The sequence below is a fragment of the Halichondria panicea genome, chromosome 12, assembly GCF_963675165.1.
Source record: "Halichondria panicea chromosome 12, odHalPani1.1, whole genome shotgun sequence".
NCBI classification, from domain to species: Eukaryota; Metazoa; Porifera; class Demospongiae; order Suberitida; family Halichondriidae; genus Halichondria; species Halichondria panicea.
Genome location: NC_087388.1, coordinates 6,342,851 through 6,359,919, shown reverse-complemented (window position 1 = coordinate 6,359,919; position 17,069 = coordinate 6,342,851). Strand labels below are relative to the sequence as shown.

Genomic DNA, 17,069 nt, shown 5'->3' with positions numbered 1-17,069 from the left:
TAGTTACATAATTGTTATTCTGAATAAATTAATACTGGTACATAATATTTGACCGCTTGTTCATGTACACCACTTCAGTTGTGCAGGCTTTGTTAGTTGAACAATAGCATGTCATTGTTTGTATAATATAGGCTATAGAGGAGGTAGACAATGTATGAAAGTATACACGATATATTGTACACGTTAGTCAACTACTATTTAGGCATGCAATATCACGTTATCACATTTATTTAGTTAAAACTTTAGCTGTCCTATGTAATAACGCCACTATACACACAGTTGCTAATGGTACACTCCAGCCATGGCTTGTAGTCGGGAGCTTCTGCAGATACTCGAATTATTAGAGTGTCGTCTTTGAGGTACTGAGTGTTTGTAAGAGGCTTGTGAGCGAGGTCAGCGTGGGAGATGAACTTAAAGTAGCCCCACCCTGCCCCTCTCTCACGTTCCACACTCTCTGACTGACATCATCGTCTGCTGGGAATGTTACAGTAGTTGTCTTCTTGTGATGGTTCTTGTCCTCCAGTTGGTTGAGTATCTTGATTGTGACCCTCCCAGTGAACGGCCAGGTCAGGTAGTCATCATATTCACCTGCCATGAGGCAAGTGTACACAGAAACATGTGTGCCTTTGCCAGTGCTATTTCCGTTGGCATCTATTCTTAAGCACATTTTGTACCCATTTGTAGAAGTATAAAACGAAGGACTGTATATTACATCATTGTCCGTTTTGCGCTTGTCAAAATCTGTGACTCTGAAGGTAACTGGGGCAACTTGTTTGGGAAGCATTTTCTTTAGCTCAAGCACTGTTTCTGTGATAACTTGGAGGTGAAGTTGGTAATTTTCCTCATGCTTCTTGAGGTGTTTGCGTAGAAGTTGCACTTTGCACCCAACTTCAGCATATTTACAGGGCACTGGTTCAAACGTACATTCTTTTGGATGAGTTGGCAGCTGGCAGCGCAGGATACGTTGTGTGCACTTTTTACAGGCAATTTTCATCTTAGGACAAACCTTCAAATGTGTAGAAGTACGCTCATCAAAGCAGCCGTTTTCACCACAATGAACACAACAATGCAATCGCTTGGGGCAATGTAATTTGGTATGAAGTTGGTGGTTTTTGTACTGATTGTTAGCACCACAGTGAGAGCATTTGTGTAGTCGATTAGGACACTTGGACTCGAGATGGGCCTTAAGATTCTTTTGAATAATATTTATTGCACCACAATTGTTTTCGCAAAAGACTACTTTGTTCTCACAGTCTTTCTGCTTATGATGATCGAGTGATCCCAGCTCTCCTTTCCAACCGCAAGCAGTGCTGCAGTACACCATTAGAGACTTGACCTCTTGATTACCTGTGCGTGTGTGCAGTGTTTATGGTTGTAATTCGTGGGGCAAATATTCGTGGTTTTCGTAGTTGAAGGTCTGACCACGAATATTTTACCCACGAATGAAGCGACCTTGCCTACCTTTACCTGCAGTGCAAGCTCCAACTACAAAAATATTACCCACGAAATGTCTCAATACTGCTGAACCACAAATATTTTGTCCCCCGAAAATTACCCGCTATGCAGTATACAATTATTGTTTTACTGAGCACACTATTCATAATTTACACCGGGAAAGCTTTGGTCTATACCACTTACTTCTGAAATCATTGAAGATGGTTGAAAAGCCATTTGAGTTATTTAATGGCTGCCTGCAGTGTGGACAGCAGGTATTTCTTAGGAGTGTGTGCTTGTCAATGCAGCTCTTGCAGAATAGCTTCCCACAGCCGCCATGTTGTTGTGGCTCCCTAACTACTAGCAGACAGATGAGACACTTGAGAGAGTTTGCAGGTTCTTCTACGAACTTGTAGTCGTAACCTCCCTCATTCAGTGATGGGCTACCATTCATGTTTACCTAACTATAGGTACAACTGTATGTAAACATGCAGTTCTAGTTATATTATAACATCATGTGACTCACACTAGACAATAGCAATTAAGATATCTTGTTACCCATTCTCATGCGGTGAGTGAGCGTGTAGATCAAAACATTCCAGTGCTCACATTCCAGTGCTCTGTATATGCACATGGCCTGTTGCATCACTATACCATTGCACTGCGAGAACATAGGGCCCGCATGTTGCACTGTGTGTAAATGCAGTGGTGAAATATGCTTTTTGACTTGCCCCACCGTTCCACCAAGAGTTCATTAGGAAGAGTACGCAACTCCAATAGACTGTACACAAAAGGCATTCTTCCTGACCTACGTCACAGATACTAGGAAAGGCAATGAATAAAATTATATTCATTGCCTTTCCTACTGGCAGTTGTAAATTAGTGATAATGATCACTATGTTATTTATTGCAAATTTGATTTCACAGTTTATACAACAGCATATGGTTGCGACGTAGGTTGGAAGAAGCACCCACTACGGTTTTAAGTGGAGTTGCGTACTCTTCCTAAAGAACTCTTGATTCCACCCAATACCTCGAAGTCTACTATGGAATTCGGCAAAACTATTGAATTCAACACAAGTCTATAGAAAAACTTGACCAATCAGAAGAGTTTGACGTCATTGGGCAATTATATAAGTTATATAGTTATTGCAGGCGCCCTCCTGCAACATGGCAATTACACTGGAGCAACATAATGCCCTCGGGCCGCAGCTCGTCATAATTTTATAAGCTATATAAGCCATAATTGACAACGGAAGTAATCGTGTTTATGGCTCGCTACTATTCATAATGTCCCGGATATATACATTAGGTCTAATCTGTGCTCTTGTTTTGTGCTGATTATATCCCTCCCCCTCCACACACATGCACACCCCCCACACAGCACTATATATACTATACACAGCTCTGATGGCAGTGCGTGTGTGCTCACAAGAGTGTGACTCGGAGGGAGGGCCTCGTGTCATGTGCTACACTCATAATATACTCAACAAGGGGGCAAAGGTCAACACCTACGACAGGTGAGAGAATATGTAACTGTTTGCTAAGTTATACTATTTCCCTATATATAAGTATAAGGACAGTTAAAGGGGTGTGTATTATTTCAACAGCCGTAACTTTAATTCCGTTGATCTATAAAATCTGTAAAATAAAAAATAAAATCTGTACCCTCGAATATACCCGCTATACGGTATGTGATAGGTTTAGAGCAGTATAATACAGTAGTTACATAATCGTTATCCTGTATACTGGGACATAATATTTGACTGCTTGTTCATGCATGTTCATGTTCATGTACACCACTTCAGTTGTGCAGTCTTTGTTAGTTGAACAATAGCATGTCATTGTTTGTATACAGGCTAGATAGTGACTGCCCAGAGGAGGTAGGACATGTTATAACCCATAATGTATGAAAGTACTGGTTTTGATACGATATATTGTACACGTAGGTCAACTATATACTAGACTATATAGGCAATATCATGTTATCACATTAGTTAAAACTTTAGCTGTCCTATATGTAATAACGCCACTAGTATACACAAAGTGAGTACACTCCAGCCATGGCTTGTAGTCGGGAGCTTCTGCAGATACTCGAAATATTAGAGTGTCATCTTTGAGGTACTGAATGTTTTTACGCGGCTTGTGAGCAATGTCAGCGTAGGAGATGAACTTAAGGTGGCCATATCCCGGCCCTCTATCACCATCAACCACTCTCTGACTGGCTTCATTGTCTACTGGTATTTTGACCGTTTTTAGATAATGGCTCTGATTTTCTAACTGATTTAGAAGCTTGATGGTAACCGTCACAGTAAATGGCCAGGTCAGGTAGTCTTCGTATTTACCTACCATGAGGCATATGAACACAGAGACATGTGTGCCTTCGCCAGTGTCATTACCGTTAGCATCTATTCTTAAGCACATTTTGTACCAATTTGTGGACGTGTAGAACGGAGAACTGTGGACTATACAATTGGCCGTTTTGTGCTTGTCAAAATCTGTAATTCGGATTGTAACTGGAGTAACTGGTTTGGGAAACATTTTCTTTAGCTCGAGCACTGTTTCTATGGTAACTTGAAGGTGAAGTTGGAGATCATCCTCATGCTTCTTGAGGTCTTTACGTAGAGGCCGCAATTTGCACCCGACTTCAGCATATTTGCAGGGCACTGGTTCAAACGTGCATTCTTTTGGATGAGTTGGCAGCTGGCAGCGCAGGATACGCTGTGTGCACTTTTTACACGCAATTTTCATCTTGGGACAAACCTCCAAATGTGTAGAAGTACGCTCATTAAAGCAGCCGTTTTCACCACAATGAACACAAGAATGCAATCGCTTGGGGCAATGTAATTTGGTATGAACTTGGTGGTTTTTGTACTGGTTGTTTGCACCACAGTCAGGGCATTTGTGTAGTCGATTAGGACACTTGGACTCGAGATGGACCTTGAGATTCTTCCGAAAAATGTTTATTGCACCACAATTGTTTTCGCAAAGGAGGAGTAACGTGTTCTCACAGTCTTTCTGCTTGTGATTATCAGTGCTGCAGTACACTATTAGAGACTTGACCTCTTGATCACCTGTGTTTCTATATAGTATTTGTAGTTGTATATTATACTGCATGCATGTACATATGTTACACATGCAATTGTACACATGCAAGCGCTCTATAATAATTTTCACCTGGAAAGCTTTGATCTATACTTACTTCTGAAATCATTGAAGATGGTTGGAAACCCATTTGAGTTATTTAAAGGCTGCCTGCAGTGTGGACAAGTATTTCTTAGGAGTGTGTGCTTGTCAATACACACTTTACAGAATAGCTTCCCACAGCCGCCATGTTGTTGTGGCTCCCTAACTACTAGCAGACAGATGAGACACTTGAGAGAGTCTGCAGGTTCTTCTATGAACTTGTAGTCATAACCTCCTTCATTGAGTGATGGGCTTATATCCCGAGGGCATAGCAACATAACACTGTCTTAGTAACAATATATAAACTGCACAAAAAGATGACAAAGACAACTCTAGACACAGCTCTATCTCTTCTCTCTTCTAGACGCCAGTATATGCAGCGTATAAGATTGGCATGACCGACGAATGGCTTGACACAAAATTGTTGGAGTTCCAACGCTGAAACTACTGCAAAACAGCCCCACCCCTCTACTCAGTGTAACTGCTGCTCGAACAGCCCTCCATGGTACGGTGGTCTACCCTCGGCCTCACAACCAAGCCAAAGAAGCTCGCCTCTACACTGCAGTAAAACAGCTCAAGCTCCCAGCAAAAAGAGCTGCTTCTAATGCTATGGTGAAGCAGAATTGACATGCATCATGAGGTTGAGGACTAGGTCTAGGAACACAGAATCTTCCACAAAATGAACCTTGAACAATTTTAAAACCTGCATGGTTGCAAAGAAGAAACTCCAGCAGTGTTGAACATTCCTACATGGCTGGACTTACTTTGATACTTGTTACTTCTCATGACATAATATTTAATTTAATTGTCTGTCTAATGCCAGAGGGGCGTTTTTTGGTTAGTGTATTATGACTTTGCGGTCAGTGCAATATGACTTTCAGCAGTGCATTATGCTGCATGCATATTGCACTTGGCAACAACGTAGCAACAGGATATAAAGGCATGCAATATCACGTTATCACATTAGTTAAAACTTTCACTGTCCTATGTAATAACATCACTACACACAGTTGGTACATTCCAACCATGGCTTGTAATCAGGAGCTTCTGCAGATACTCGGAATATTAGAGTGTCGTCTTTGAGGTACTGAATGTTTTTACGAGGCTTGTGAGCGAGGTCAGCGTGGGAGGTGAACTGTGGCCAGCCCCACCATGCCCCTCTCTCATTATCCACCACTCTCTCACTGACATCATCATTTGCTGGGAATGGGGTTGTACTTTTGAGATGATTATCGTCCTCCAGTTGGTTGAGTAGCTCAATGGTAACTGTCCCAGTAAATGGCCAGGTCAGGTAGTCATCATATTCACCTACCATGAGGCAAGTAAACACAGAGACATGTGTTCCTTTGCCAGTGCCATTACCGTTGGCATCTATTCTTAAGCACATTTTGTACCCATTTGTGGAAGTGTAGAACAAAGGACTGTAGAATATACGATTGGCCTTTTTGTGCTCGTCAAAATCTGTGATTCTGAAGGTAACTGGGGTAACGGGTTTGGGAAGCATTTTCTTTAGCTCAAGCACTGTTTCTGTGGTAACTTGGAGGTGAAGTTGGTAATTTTCCTCGTGCTTCTTGAGGTCTTTGCGTAGAGGCCGAACTTTGCACCCGACATCAGCATATTTGCAGGGCACTGGTTTAAACATACATTCTTTTGGATGAGCTGTGAGTTGGCAGCGCAAAATATATCGTAAGCACTTTTTACACGCAATTTTCATCTTAGGACACACCTCCAAATGTGTAGAAGTACGCTCATCAAAGCAGCCGTTTTCACCACAATGAACACAACAATGCAATCGCTTGGGGCAATGTAATTTGGTATGAAGTGGGTGGTTTTTGTACTGGTTGTTAGCACCACAGTGAGGGCATTTGTGTAGTCGATTAGGACACTCGGACTCGAGATGGGCCTTGAGATTCTTCCGACTCATATTTATTTCACCACAATTGTTTTCGCAAAAGACTACTGTGTTCTCACAGTCTTTCTGCTTATGATGATCAAGTGATCCCAGCTCTCCTTTCCAACCGCAAGCAGTGCTGCAGTACACCGTTAGAGACTTGACCTCCTGATCACCTGTATAATTCATATATATTTTTACAGTGTTTGTTTGTGGTAATAAGTATATAGGTTCTTACATGTATAGGACACACTATCCAGTACTACATACCCATTTATTATACTGTGGTAAAGCTTTGATTTATATACAGTTCCCGCAAAGGATTATATTAAATGAAGTACTAACTGTTTTTCACGTATTAATTATTAAAGTCCAACCACTTACTTCTGAAATCATTGAAGATGGTTGGAAAGCCATTTGAGTTATTTAATGGCTGCCTGCAGTGTGGACAGTCCTTTCTGAGGGTCTTGTGCTTGTCAATACACACTTTACAGAATAGCTTCCCACAGCCGCCATGTTGTTGTGGCTCCCTAACTACTAGCAGACAGATGAGACACTTGAGATAGTCTGCAGGTTCTTCTATGAACTTGTAGTCATAACCTCCCTCATTCAGTGATAGGCTAGAAAATTGGCCAAACATGTTTAATTCCAAACTAACCAACTAACGGTCTGTACAGCTATACTAAACATTACCAGAAGACCTGACGATTGATATGTGGGAGTCTCTTTGGTGTTTGCCAAGTAGACCATAGACAAACGACAAACAAAATAAGGTGTGGTGTGTGGGTGGCCCTAGAAATGCTTTGTCCTATACTATTCATAATGTCCGTTAATACATCATTAAGGTCTGACTGTTGCTTGTATTGTCCCTCCTTCCACACATATGCACACATGCACACACACACACACACACACACACACACACACACACACACACACACACACACACACACACACACACACACACACAAACTACTACACGGCTCTGAAATTAAATGCATTAATGCTTGTCGGATTGAGTAATAAAGAGTTTGATCTGATCGAGGTTATAACTCTTGTTCTGTTTGAAGTAGTCTTGAAAGTCAATGCAGTCCAAACCATTGATTATTCTAAATGTCTGATAACAGTCCAAGTATGTCCTTTTATTGATGAGGTGTTATATTCTTCTGTCCAGCTGTTAGTGGAGCTGTCCTAGCGAACACCACCCGTCTACCTTGCAGCTCGTTTCTGTACCTTTTCTAGTTCTTGTATGTATTTCTTTTGGTGGGGATTCCAGACTGGTGAGCAGTACTCCAGGTGGGGCCGTACCAGAGAAATGTATGCCAGTTCTTTTGATGTTTTGCTGGTACCATGCATGGTTCTACATATAGGAGGTAGCCTCGAGACCATGAGCGGCTTATTAAGGTAAACGTATTTTTGACACAAACATTAAATCAGCGAAATATTATAGAGATCGATAAATTATATACATGCATGCATGTAGTATATAAGACAGATGCATTTACCTTTCTCAGCCACTGCTCTTATAACTTATATTAATACATGTACTATATAGTTTTAACATGATAATTATAATTTGTCCTATATTTGTATTAATAACACCACTATAATGTACAGTATACACGCCACGGCTTGTAGTCTGGAGCTTCTGTAGATACTTGAAATACTAGAGTATCGTCTTTGAGGTACTGAATGTTTTTACGAGGCTTGTGAGCGAGGTCAGCGTGGGAGATGAACTGTCGCCGACCATATCCTAACCCTCTCTCACCATCCACCACTCTCTCACTGACTACATCGTCTGCTGGGAATGGGATTGTCCACTTGTGATGGTTCTTGTGCTCCAGTTGGTTGAGTAGCTCGATTGTGACCCTCCCATTGAACGGCCAGGACAGGGAGTCATCATAATTGTCTCCCTTCATGAGGAAAGGCATACACTGAAACATGAGTACCATCACCACACCACTACTATGCATTGGCACACACACAGGCACAAAGCTTATATACCCTGATGCTGAGGTATAAAATGGTAAAGTTTTTTTCATTATAATTATTGTAACCTAAATGTTAGTGTAGTTTTCATATTCAGTCTCAAGACCTCTTTAGTTGCTATAGTGAGAGCTGAGCATTTTCTAGTTTCTCAGAGTTTTCTCTTCGCAACCAATATTGCAGTACTTGCAGTACGACTGGTTCACTTGGGCAAACTAAATTAAGGATGGCCAGATGTGTTGCATCGAAAAACTGCACAAAAACATTTAGGACACGAGACCTGGACTTATATGACAGACTCTTACGTGTGTAGTATAGTTCTCTCATCATACACACTAACTTCATTGCAGTGTGGGCATGTGTACTGTCTCTTGTGGCACTCGTTTAGTTCATGGCTTTTGGCATTCCTAAACTCCATTTGCTTCTGACATTTTGTACGTGATAATAATCGCGATTTGGGCATTTAAAACCATGATGATAATTGCATGATTATTTTTTCTTATGATTCTCGTTGAGCCATTGTTGCAACCATTTGGGCAAGGAACTAAAGTTTTCCTACAGTTCTTTTGCAAATGGCCTGTTCATAATGTTCGACAGTACATGTATACTTGCCTATATTGACTTGAAAATGCACTTGACATCTAACGTATATAAGACGTATATACATGTAAGTACTAAATATCTGCCACCACCCCCACAAATACTCAGTCATGTGATATATAGTATCACTACGAAAAGTTGGTACACGTATACATATATAAAGCATTAGTTGATACACTCAAGGTATTGTTTGTATTCTGGTATACTTCTACTACAGATACTCTGAAAGTCAGAGTGTCATCTTTGAGGTACTGGCACTGAGACTGTTTAGCTAGGTCTGTGTGTGAGATAAATTTACCCGTCCTCTTCTCTCAGAGTACAAAACCCTGTCACTGAATTCGTCTGCTGGTATTGTGAGCATCTCATGGTGATGGTTCTGATTCTCTATCTAATTTAGAAGCTCAATGGTAAATGTCCCATCATTCGAATGGTCCATTAGGGTAATTTTCGTGGAGCAAAATATTTGTGGTTTTCGTGGTTGTAGGTCTGATCATGAATGTTTTACCAACGAATGAAGCGACCTTGCCTACCTTTACCTGCAGTGTAAGCAGCAACCACGAAAATATTACCCACGAAATGACTCAATATTGCTCAACCACGAATATTTTGGCTCCCGAAATTACCCGCTATACGGTACATATCTTTCAATGATCGTATAGTGCTCTTTAATATAGATGTACTACTGTGGTACGTGACGTTGTGTTGGTCACGCACTGTTTGCATGAACTCTTGTTAGTACTCATATATATCTCAGTGTACGTGCATGTGCTATCATTGTGCATATTGCTATCTGGTAGATAATACCAAAGAGTCACGTTCTTTCTTATAGGTTCTTCAAAACAGTGGTATAGATTTGGTCTCAAAAGCAACTACTGGCGTTCTATATACTGATACGATTACTACCCATTGTATACTAGCTGTATCCTACTCTATAGTTTACTCCATTCCCACTCTACTACAATTCTACTCATTGAACAGTAATAATGTCATTGTTTGCAGGCCAGGTGTTGCTCTTATATATACCGTCATGTTATATCCCATAATGAATGGACATAATTATACATAACTATATGCACGTAGGTGCAACTACAGTAACTACAGTAGACTCTCGTTAATCCGGTCACCCTTGGGACCATGCAGCTTGGCCGGAATAGCGAGGTGGTTGCAGCTCAGGAAATAGCCGCGGCTTAAAAACGACCTTACCTCGAATCTAATGACTACTTTTGCGGTTGTTGTCTCGAGGATAATGTAGGATAATGAATCATTCTGTTCTCTATTTAAGTGTAATCCAATTTTATTTGCTAAACCACACCCAAAACGTCATATCAGGCCGTAATAAAATTACATTGAAAACCTTGTTTGGGACAGCCAGCACTGGCCGGTAAACGGAATAGCGAGTGGCCGTACTTCAGGGTGAGTTTTGTGCAGTAAATATATAGCTAGCATTCCGTGCCAAACCAAATGGCCGGTATATCGAGGTGGCCGTACTTCAGAGAGCCGGAATAGCGAGAGTCTACTGTATACAGGCTATAAAATGATAGGCAATAATTATGAAACAAACTAGTCAAAACTATAACTGTACTTCCAACACATGATTATATAACTATACAAAGTGAGTACACTCCAGCCATTGTTTGTAGTCAGGAGCTTCTGCAGATACTCGGAATATTAGAGTGTCGTCTTTGAGGTACTGAATGTTTTTACGAGGCTTGCGAGCGAGGTTGGTGTGAGAGATGAATTTATGGTGGCCCCTTCCTACCCCCCTCTCACCATCCACCACTTTCTGGCTAGCCACAAGTTCTGCTGGGAATGTGATTGTCCAATTGTGATGATTGTTGTCCTCCCGTTGGTTGAGTAGGTCGATTGTGACTGTCCCAGTGAACGGCCAGGTCAGGTAGTCATCATATTTACCTACCATGAGGCAAGTGAACACAGAGACGTGTGTGCCTTCGCCAGTGCTATTTCCGTTGGCATTTATTCTTAAGCACATTTTGTACCCATTTGTGGAAGTGTAGAACGAAGGACTGTAGATTACATCATTGTCTGTTTTGCGCTTAACAAAATCTGCAACTCTGCATGTAACTGGGGCAACTGTAACTGGGACAACTGGTTTGGAAAGCATTTTCTTTAGCTCAAGCACTGTTTCTGTGGTAACTTGGAGGTGAAGTTGGTAATCTTCCTCATGCTTCTTGAGGTCTTTGCGTAGAGGGTGAACTTTGCACCCAACTTCAGCATATTTGCAGGGCACTGGTTGAAACGTACATTCTTTTGGATGAGTTGGCAGCTGGCAGCGCAGGATACGTTGTGTGCACTTTTTACAGGCAATTTTCATCTTGGGACAAACCTCCAAATGTGTAGAAGTACGCTCATCAAAGCAGCCGTTTTCACCACAATGAACACAACAATGCAATCGTTTGGGGCAATGTAATTTGGTATGAAGTTGGTGGTTTTTGTACTGGTTGTTTGCATCACAGTGAGGGCATTTGTGTAGTCGATTAGGACACTTGGACTCGAGATGGGCCTGGAGATTCTTTCGAATCATATTTATTTCACCACAATTGTTTTCGCAAAAGACTACTGTGTTCTCACAGTCTTTCTGCTTGTGATTATCGAGTGATCCCAGCTCTCCTTTCCAACCGCAAGCAGTGCTGCAGTACACCATTAGAGACTTGACCTCTTGATCACCTGTATGTGTTTGTAGGGGTGATGTATGCATGCATGCAGGTACAGGTATATGTATATAATTTATTTTTTTAACACACTATTCATAATTTACACTGGGAAAGCTTTTGATCTATATACCACTTACTTCTGAAATCATTGAAGATGGTTGGAAAGCCATTTGAGTTATTTAATGGCTGCCTGCAATGTGGACAGGTGTTTTTTAGGACTGTGTGCTTGTCAATACACACTTTACAGAATAGCTTCCCACAGCCGCCATGTTGTTGTGGCTCCCTAACTACTAGCAGACAGATGAGACACTTGAGAGAGTCTGCAGGTTCTTTTATGAACTTGTAGTCATAACCTCCTTCATTCAGTGATGGGCTAGAAAACTGGCCAAACATGTTTAGTTCCAAACTAACAAACTAACTGTATACAGCTACTTAGACCATTAATATAGACAAATAAAATTTTAGACAAACACAATAAACAAACATCATGTGACTAGACAATGGCTTAGTGTGGTGTGTGGGTGGCTTTAGGAATGCTTTGTCCTACTATTTATAATGTCCGTTAATACTAATTATGCCTATACGACACTTGAGTACAATTTCCCGTAAAGAGTACTAACTTGAATTCCATTAATCCAAGCCCAGAAAGATACGTTGCGAATGATCTGGCCAAAATCTCAATGTGACCGTGAGATTAAAGCCTCGCTTAGCTTGGAATTAATGTGTTGTGTGTATACAGACATCTCTGATATTGTGTACGTCTATATATGTGGTTAGTTATGAACAGCAATACAGTGCCAATTAAGAGTTCATTAGGAAGAGTATGCAACTCCAATAGACTGATAGACTGTATACTCAAAAAGTATTCCTCCAGACCTACGTCATAGATACTCTAGCTGTTGTAACCGCAACTAGCAGGAAAGGCAATGGTTAGTAACTCATTGCCTTTCTTACTGGCAGTTGTAAATTAGTGATATACAATCGTCACTATAAGTTATTCATTGCAAATTAGTTTATACAACAGCATGTGGTTGCGACGTAGGTTGGAAGAAACACCCACTATGGTTTTAAGTGGAGTTGCGTACTTTTTCTAATGAACTCTTGACAGTGCTTATAGAGTACTCATCTCATGTGCTCTTTGAACAATAACTGTTACATATCATTAATTGTTTCAGTGTATAGGCTACGTGTACATATATAGGTGTTGCTTGAGTAGGTATTGCTCTTACATGTATACTGTCATGTTATAGCATAATGAATGGTTTAATTTTGACATGATATAATTGTGTATAACTATATGCAAGTATAGGTGCAACTACAGTAACTATATACAGGCTATAATTCTAGGAAATAACAAAACTTTAACTGTCCCACATGACTATATAATTAACTACACAAAGTGAGTACACTCCAGCCATGGCTTGTAGTCAGGAGCTTCTGCAGAGACTCGAAATATTAGAGTGTCGTTTTTGAGGTACTGAGTGTTTTTACGAGGCTTGTGAGCGAGGTCAGCGTGGGAGATGTACTTATGGTAGCCCCTTCCTACCCCCCTCTCACCATCCACCACTCTTTGGCTAGCCACAAGTTCTGCTGGAAATGTATTTGTCTCTTTGTGATGATTGTTGTCCTCCAGTTGGTTGAGTAGCTCGATTGTGACTTTCCCGGTGAAGGGCCAGGTCAGGTAGTCATCATGTTCACCTACCATGAGGAAAGTGAACACAGAGACGTGTGTTCCATTGCCAGTGCCCTTACCGTTGGCATCTATTCTTAAGCACATTTTGTACCCATTTGTGGAAGTGTAAAACGAAGGACTGTAGATTACATCATTGTCTGTTTTGCACTTGTCAAAATCTGCAACTCTGCATGTAACTGGGGAAACTGTAACTGGGGCAACTGTAACCGGGGCAACTGGTTTGGGAAGCATTTTCTTTAGCTCGAGCACTGTTTCTGTGGTAACTTGGAGGTGAAGTTGATAATCTTCCTCGTGCTTCTTGAGGTCTTTGCGTAGAGGCCGAACTTTGCACCCGACTGCAGCATATTTACAGGGCACTGGTTGAAACGTGCATTCTTTTGGATGAGTTGCAAGTTGGCAGCGCAGGATACGTTGTGTGCACTTTTTACACACAATTTTCTTCTTGGGACAAACTTCCAAATGTGTAGAAGTACGCTCATCAAAGCAGCCGTTTTCACCACAATGAACACAACAATGCAATCGCTTGGGGCAATGTAGTTTGGTATGAACTTGGTGGTTTTTGTACTGGTTGTTTGCACCACAGTGAGGGCATTTGTGTAGTCGATTAGGACACTTGGACTCAAGATGAGCCTTAAGATTCTTTCGAATAATAATTATTTCACCACAATTGTTTTCGCAAAAGACTACTGAGTTCTCACATTCTTTCTGCTTATGATTATCGAGTGATCCCAGCTCTCCTTTCCAACCGCAAGCAGTGTTGCAGTACACCATTAGAGACTTGACCTCTTGATCACCTGTGCGTGTATGCCGTGTTTATGGTAATAATAGGAGTGCATACATGTACACGTATGTTACACAGTATATAATAATTATTATTGTTTTAGCACATCATTTTCACCGGGAAAGCTTTGATCTATACCACTTACTTCTGAAATCATTGAAGATGGTTGGAAAGCCATTTGAGTTATTTAATGGCTGCCTGCAATGTGGACAGGTATTTCTTAGGAGTGTGTGCTTGTCAATACACACTTTACAGAATAGCTTCCCACAGCCGCTATGTTGTTGTGGCTCCCTAACTACTAGCAGACAGATGAGACACTTGAGAGAGTCCGCAGGTTCTTCTATGAACTTGTAGTCATAACCTCCTTCATTCAGTGATGGGCTAGAAAACTGGCCAAACATGTTTTATAATTCCAAACTAACAAACTAACTGTATACAGCTACTTAGACCATTAATATAGACAAACAAAATTTTAGACAAACACAATAAACAAACATCATGTGACTAGACAATGGCTTGGTGTGGTGTGTGGGTGGCCCTAGGAATGCTTTGTCCTACTATTTATAATGTCCGTTAAATACATGTTAATAATAATTATGACACGTGAGCACAATTTCCCGTAAAGAGTACTAACTTGAATTTCGTTAATCCAAGCCCAGAAAGATACATTGCGAATGATCTGGCCAAAATCTCAATGTGACCGTGAGATTAAAGCCTCGCTTAGCTTGGAATTAATGTGTTGTGTGTATACAGACATCTCTGATATTGTATACGTCTATATATGTGGTTAGTTATGAACAACAATACAGTGCCAATTAAGAGTTCATTAGGAAGAGTACGCAACTCCAATAGACTGTACACAAAAAGCATTCCTCCAGACCTACGTCACAGATACTCTAGCTGCATGTTGTAACCGCAACTAGCAGGAAAGGCAATGGTTAGTAGCTCATTGTCTTTCCTACTGGCAGTTGTAAATTAGTGATATATAATTATCACAATCGTCACTATAAGTTATTCATTGCAAATTAGTTTATACAACAGCATGTGGTTGCAACGTAGGTTAGAAGAAACGCCCACTACGGTTATAAGTGGAGTTGCGTACTCTTTCTAATGAACTCTTGACAGTGCTTATAGAGTACTCATCTCATGTGCTCTTTGAACAATAACTGTTACATGTCATTAATTGTTTCAGTGTATAGGCTACACATATGTACATAAGTGTTGCTTGAGTAGGTATTGCTCTTATATATGTACTGTCATGTTATAGCCCATAATGATTTTGACATGATATAATTGTATATGCAGGTATAGGTGCAACTACAGTAACTATATACAGGCTATAATTCTAGGCAATAATTATGCCTCGAGGCGTAGCCGCACGAGGGATATGGTAAAGCTGACTGTGTGTGTGTGTGTGTGTGTGTGTGTGTGTGTTTATATTAGTCAAAACTTTAACTGTCCTACATGACTATATAAATAACTACACAAAGTGAGTACACTCCAGCCATGGCTTGTAGTCAGGAGCTTCTGCAGAGACTCGAAATATTAGAGTGTCGTCTTTGAGGTACTGAATGTTTTTACGAGGCTTGTGAGCGAGGTCAGTGTGGGAGATGTACTTATGGTAGCCCCATCCTCCCCCTCTCACTGTCCACCACTCTCTGGCTAGCCACAAGTTCTGCTGGAAATGTCTTTGTGATGGTTCTTATCCTCCAGTTGATTGAGTAGCTCGATTGTGACTTTCCCGGTGAAGGGCCAGGTCAGGTAGTCATCATATTCACCTACCATGAGGCAAGTGAACACAGAGACGTGTGTTCCATTGCCAGTGCCATTACCGTTGGCATCTATTCTCAAGCACATTTTATACCCATTTGTGGAAGTGTAGAACGAAGGACTGTAGATTACATCATTGTCTGTTTTGCACTTGTTAAAATCTGCAACTCTGCATGTAACTGGGGCAACTGTAACCATTAGAGACTTGACCTCTTGATCACCTTATGGTATAGGGTTGAGGTACATGTGTATACACTTATGTATATAATAGGTAACTCTACTACAGTTGAGCCTTGACTTTCCGAACCCCAATCCTTCGAAATCTCGGATGAAAGATTTGATGATGTTCACAGAAAACACCTGACTCGCACATGCGCATTGGTTGAAACTTGTTTGTGTTGCTGATTAGCAGAAGCAGCTATAAACACTTCAGCTAGCTTATAGCCTATAATTATATACAGCATAGCTTGCTACCTTGTTATGTCTATTGATGCATTATGTCCAAGACTATATACATTTGTCAGAGATTGATCGTTAGCTGATTTTGCATGCATATGCAAACGCTACTTGAATTATTGATAGGTGCATGCATGTGGCTGGCTTATTTATGAGTCATTCTGATATCCGAATATTCAGCCATCTGGATGAGTTGGGGGGGTGGGCACCAGGTACTCGGCTCAACTGCATATACATAATAATTGTACCATATAATACAAGCTTATGTATTGTAGTACGGCCATGAGCTTAACTTTTTCCACACCACTTACTTCTGAAATCATTGAAGATGGTTGGAAAGCCATTTGAGTTATTTAATGGCTGCCTGCATGCAGTGTGGACAGCAGGTATCTCTTAGGAGTGTGTGCTTGTCAATACACACTTTACAGAATAGCTTCCCACAGCCGCCATGTTGTTGTGGCTCCCTAACTACTAGCAGACAGATGGCACACTTAAGAGAGTCTGCAGGTTCTTTTATGAACTTGTAGTCGTAACCCCCTCATTGAGTGCACGTGATAGGCTATTCATGTTTAGTAACTGTACAGCTATACTTACATGTAC

The 17,069-nt window shown here is 40.9% G+C and overlaps 5 protein-coding genes across 5 annotated transcripts in view; 1 reads left to right on the top strand and 4 right to left on the bottom strand.

The window, feature by feature from the left end:
• Nucleotides 1-17,069, bottom strand: part of LOC135345818 (TNF receptor-associated factor 4-like) — a 124,978-nt gene that overhangs the window by 35,559 nt on the left and 72,350 nt on the right. The gene's annotated exons all lie outside the window — the stretch shown is intronic.
• LOC135345840 (uncharacterized) overlaps nt 1-17,069 on the top strand; it is a 79,625-nt gene that overhangs the window by 39,806 nt on the left and 22,750 nt on the right. Inside the window, exon 6 of the mRNA XM_064543318.1 lies at nt 2,819-2,954. Within this exon, the coding sequence (XP_064399388.1) occupies nt 2,819-2,954 (136 nt within the window). The remainder of the gene's footprint in view (nt 1-2,818; nt 2,955-17,069) is intronic.
• On the bottom strand, nt 5,544-7,206 carry LOC135345664 (TNF receptor-associated factor 4-like). Its single transcript, XM_064543091.1, has 2 exons — nt 6,896-7,206; nt 5,544-6,687 (listed from the first exon to the last, which is right to left on the bottom strand). Exons 1-2 carry the CDS (start codon nt 7,149-7,151, stop codon nt 5,621-5,623), a joined length of 1,323 nt encoding a protein of 440 aa, XP_064399161.1. The 5' UTR covers nt 7,152-7,206; the 3' UTR covers nt 5,544-5,620.
• On the bottom strand, nt 8,116-12,248 carry LOC135345435 (TNF receptor-associated factor 4-like). Its single transcript, XM_064542856.1, has 3 exons — nt 11,907-12,248; nt 10,707-11,830; nt 8,116-8,445 (listed from the first exon to the last, which is right to left on the bottom strand). Exons 1-3 carry the CDS (start codon nt 12,160-12,162, stop codon nt 8,116-8,118), a joined length of 1,710 nt encoding a protein of 569 aa, XP_064398926.1. The 5' UTR covers nt 12,163-12,248.
• On the bottom strand, nt 13,024-14,255 carry LOC135345836 (TNF receptor-associated factor 4-like). The gene has a single exon (XM_064543312.1). The coding sequence runs from the start codon at nt 14,231-14,233 to the stop codon at nt 13,160-13,162; it is 1,074 nt and encodes a 357-aa protein (XP_064399382.1). The 5' UTR covers nt 14,234-14,255; the 3' UTR covers nt 13,024-13,159.

Coding starts and splice junctions, on each gene's coding strand:
- LOC135345664 (XM_064543091.1), bottom strand. CDS start 7,151: ATGTTTGGCCAATTTTCTAGCCTATCACTGAATGAGGGAGGTTATGAC. Junction 6,688..6,895: donor CATCTTCAATGATTTCAGAA/GTAAGTGGTTGG, acceptor TGAATTATACAG/GTGATCAGGAGGTCAAGTCT.
- LOC135345435 (XM_064542856.1), bottom strand. CDS start 12,162: ATGTTTGGCCAGTTTTCTAGCCCATCACTGAATGAAGGAGGTTATGAC. Junction 11,831..11,906: donor CATCTTCAATGATTTCAGAA/GTAAGTGGTATA, acceptor ATTATATACATA/TACCTGTACCTGCATGCATG. Junction 8,446..10,706: donor GGCTGGAGTGTACTCACTTT/GTATAGTTATAT, acceptor CTCATGTTTCAG/TGTATGCCTTTCCTCATGAA.
- LOC135345836 (XM_064543312.1), bottom strand. CDS start 14,233: ATGGTGTACTGCAACACTGCTTGCGGTTGGAAAGGAGAGCTGGGATCA.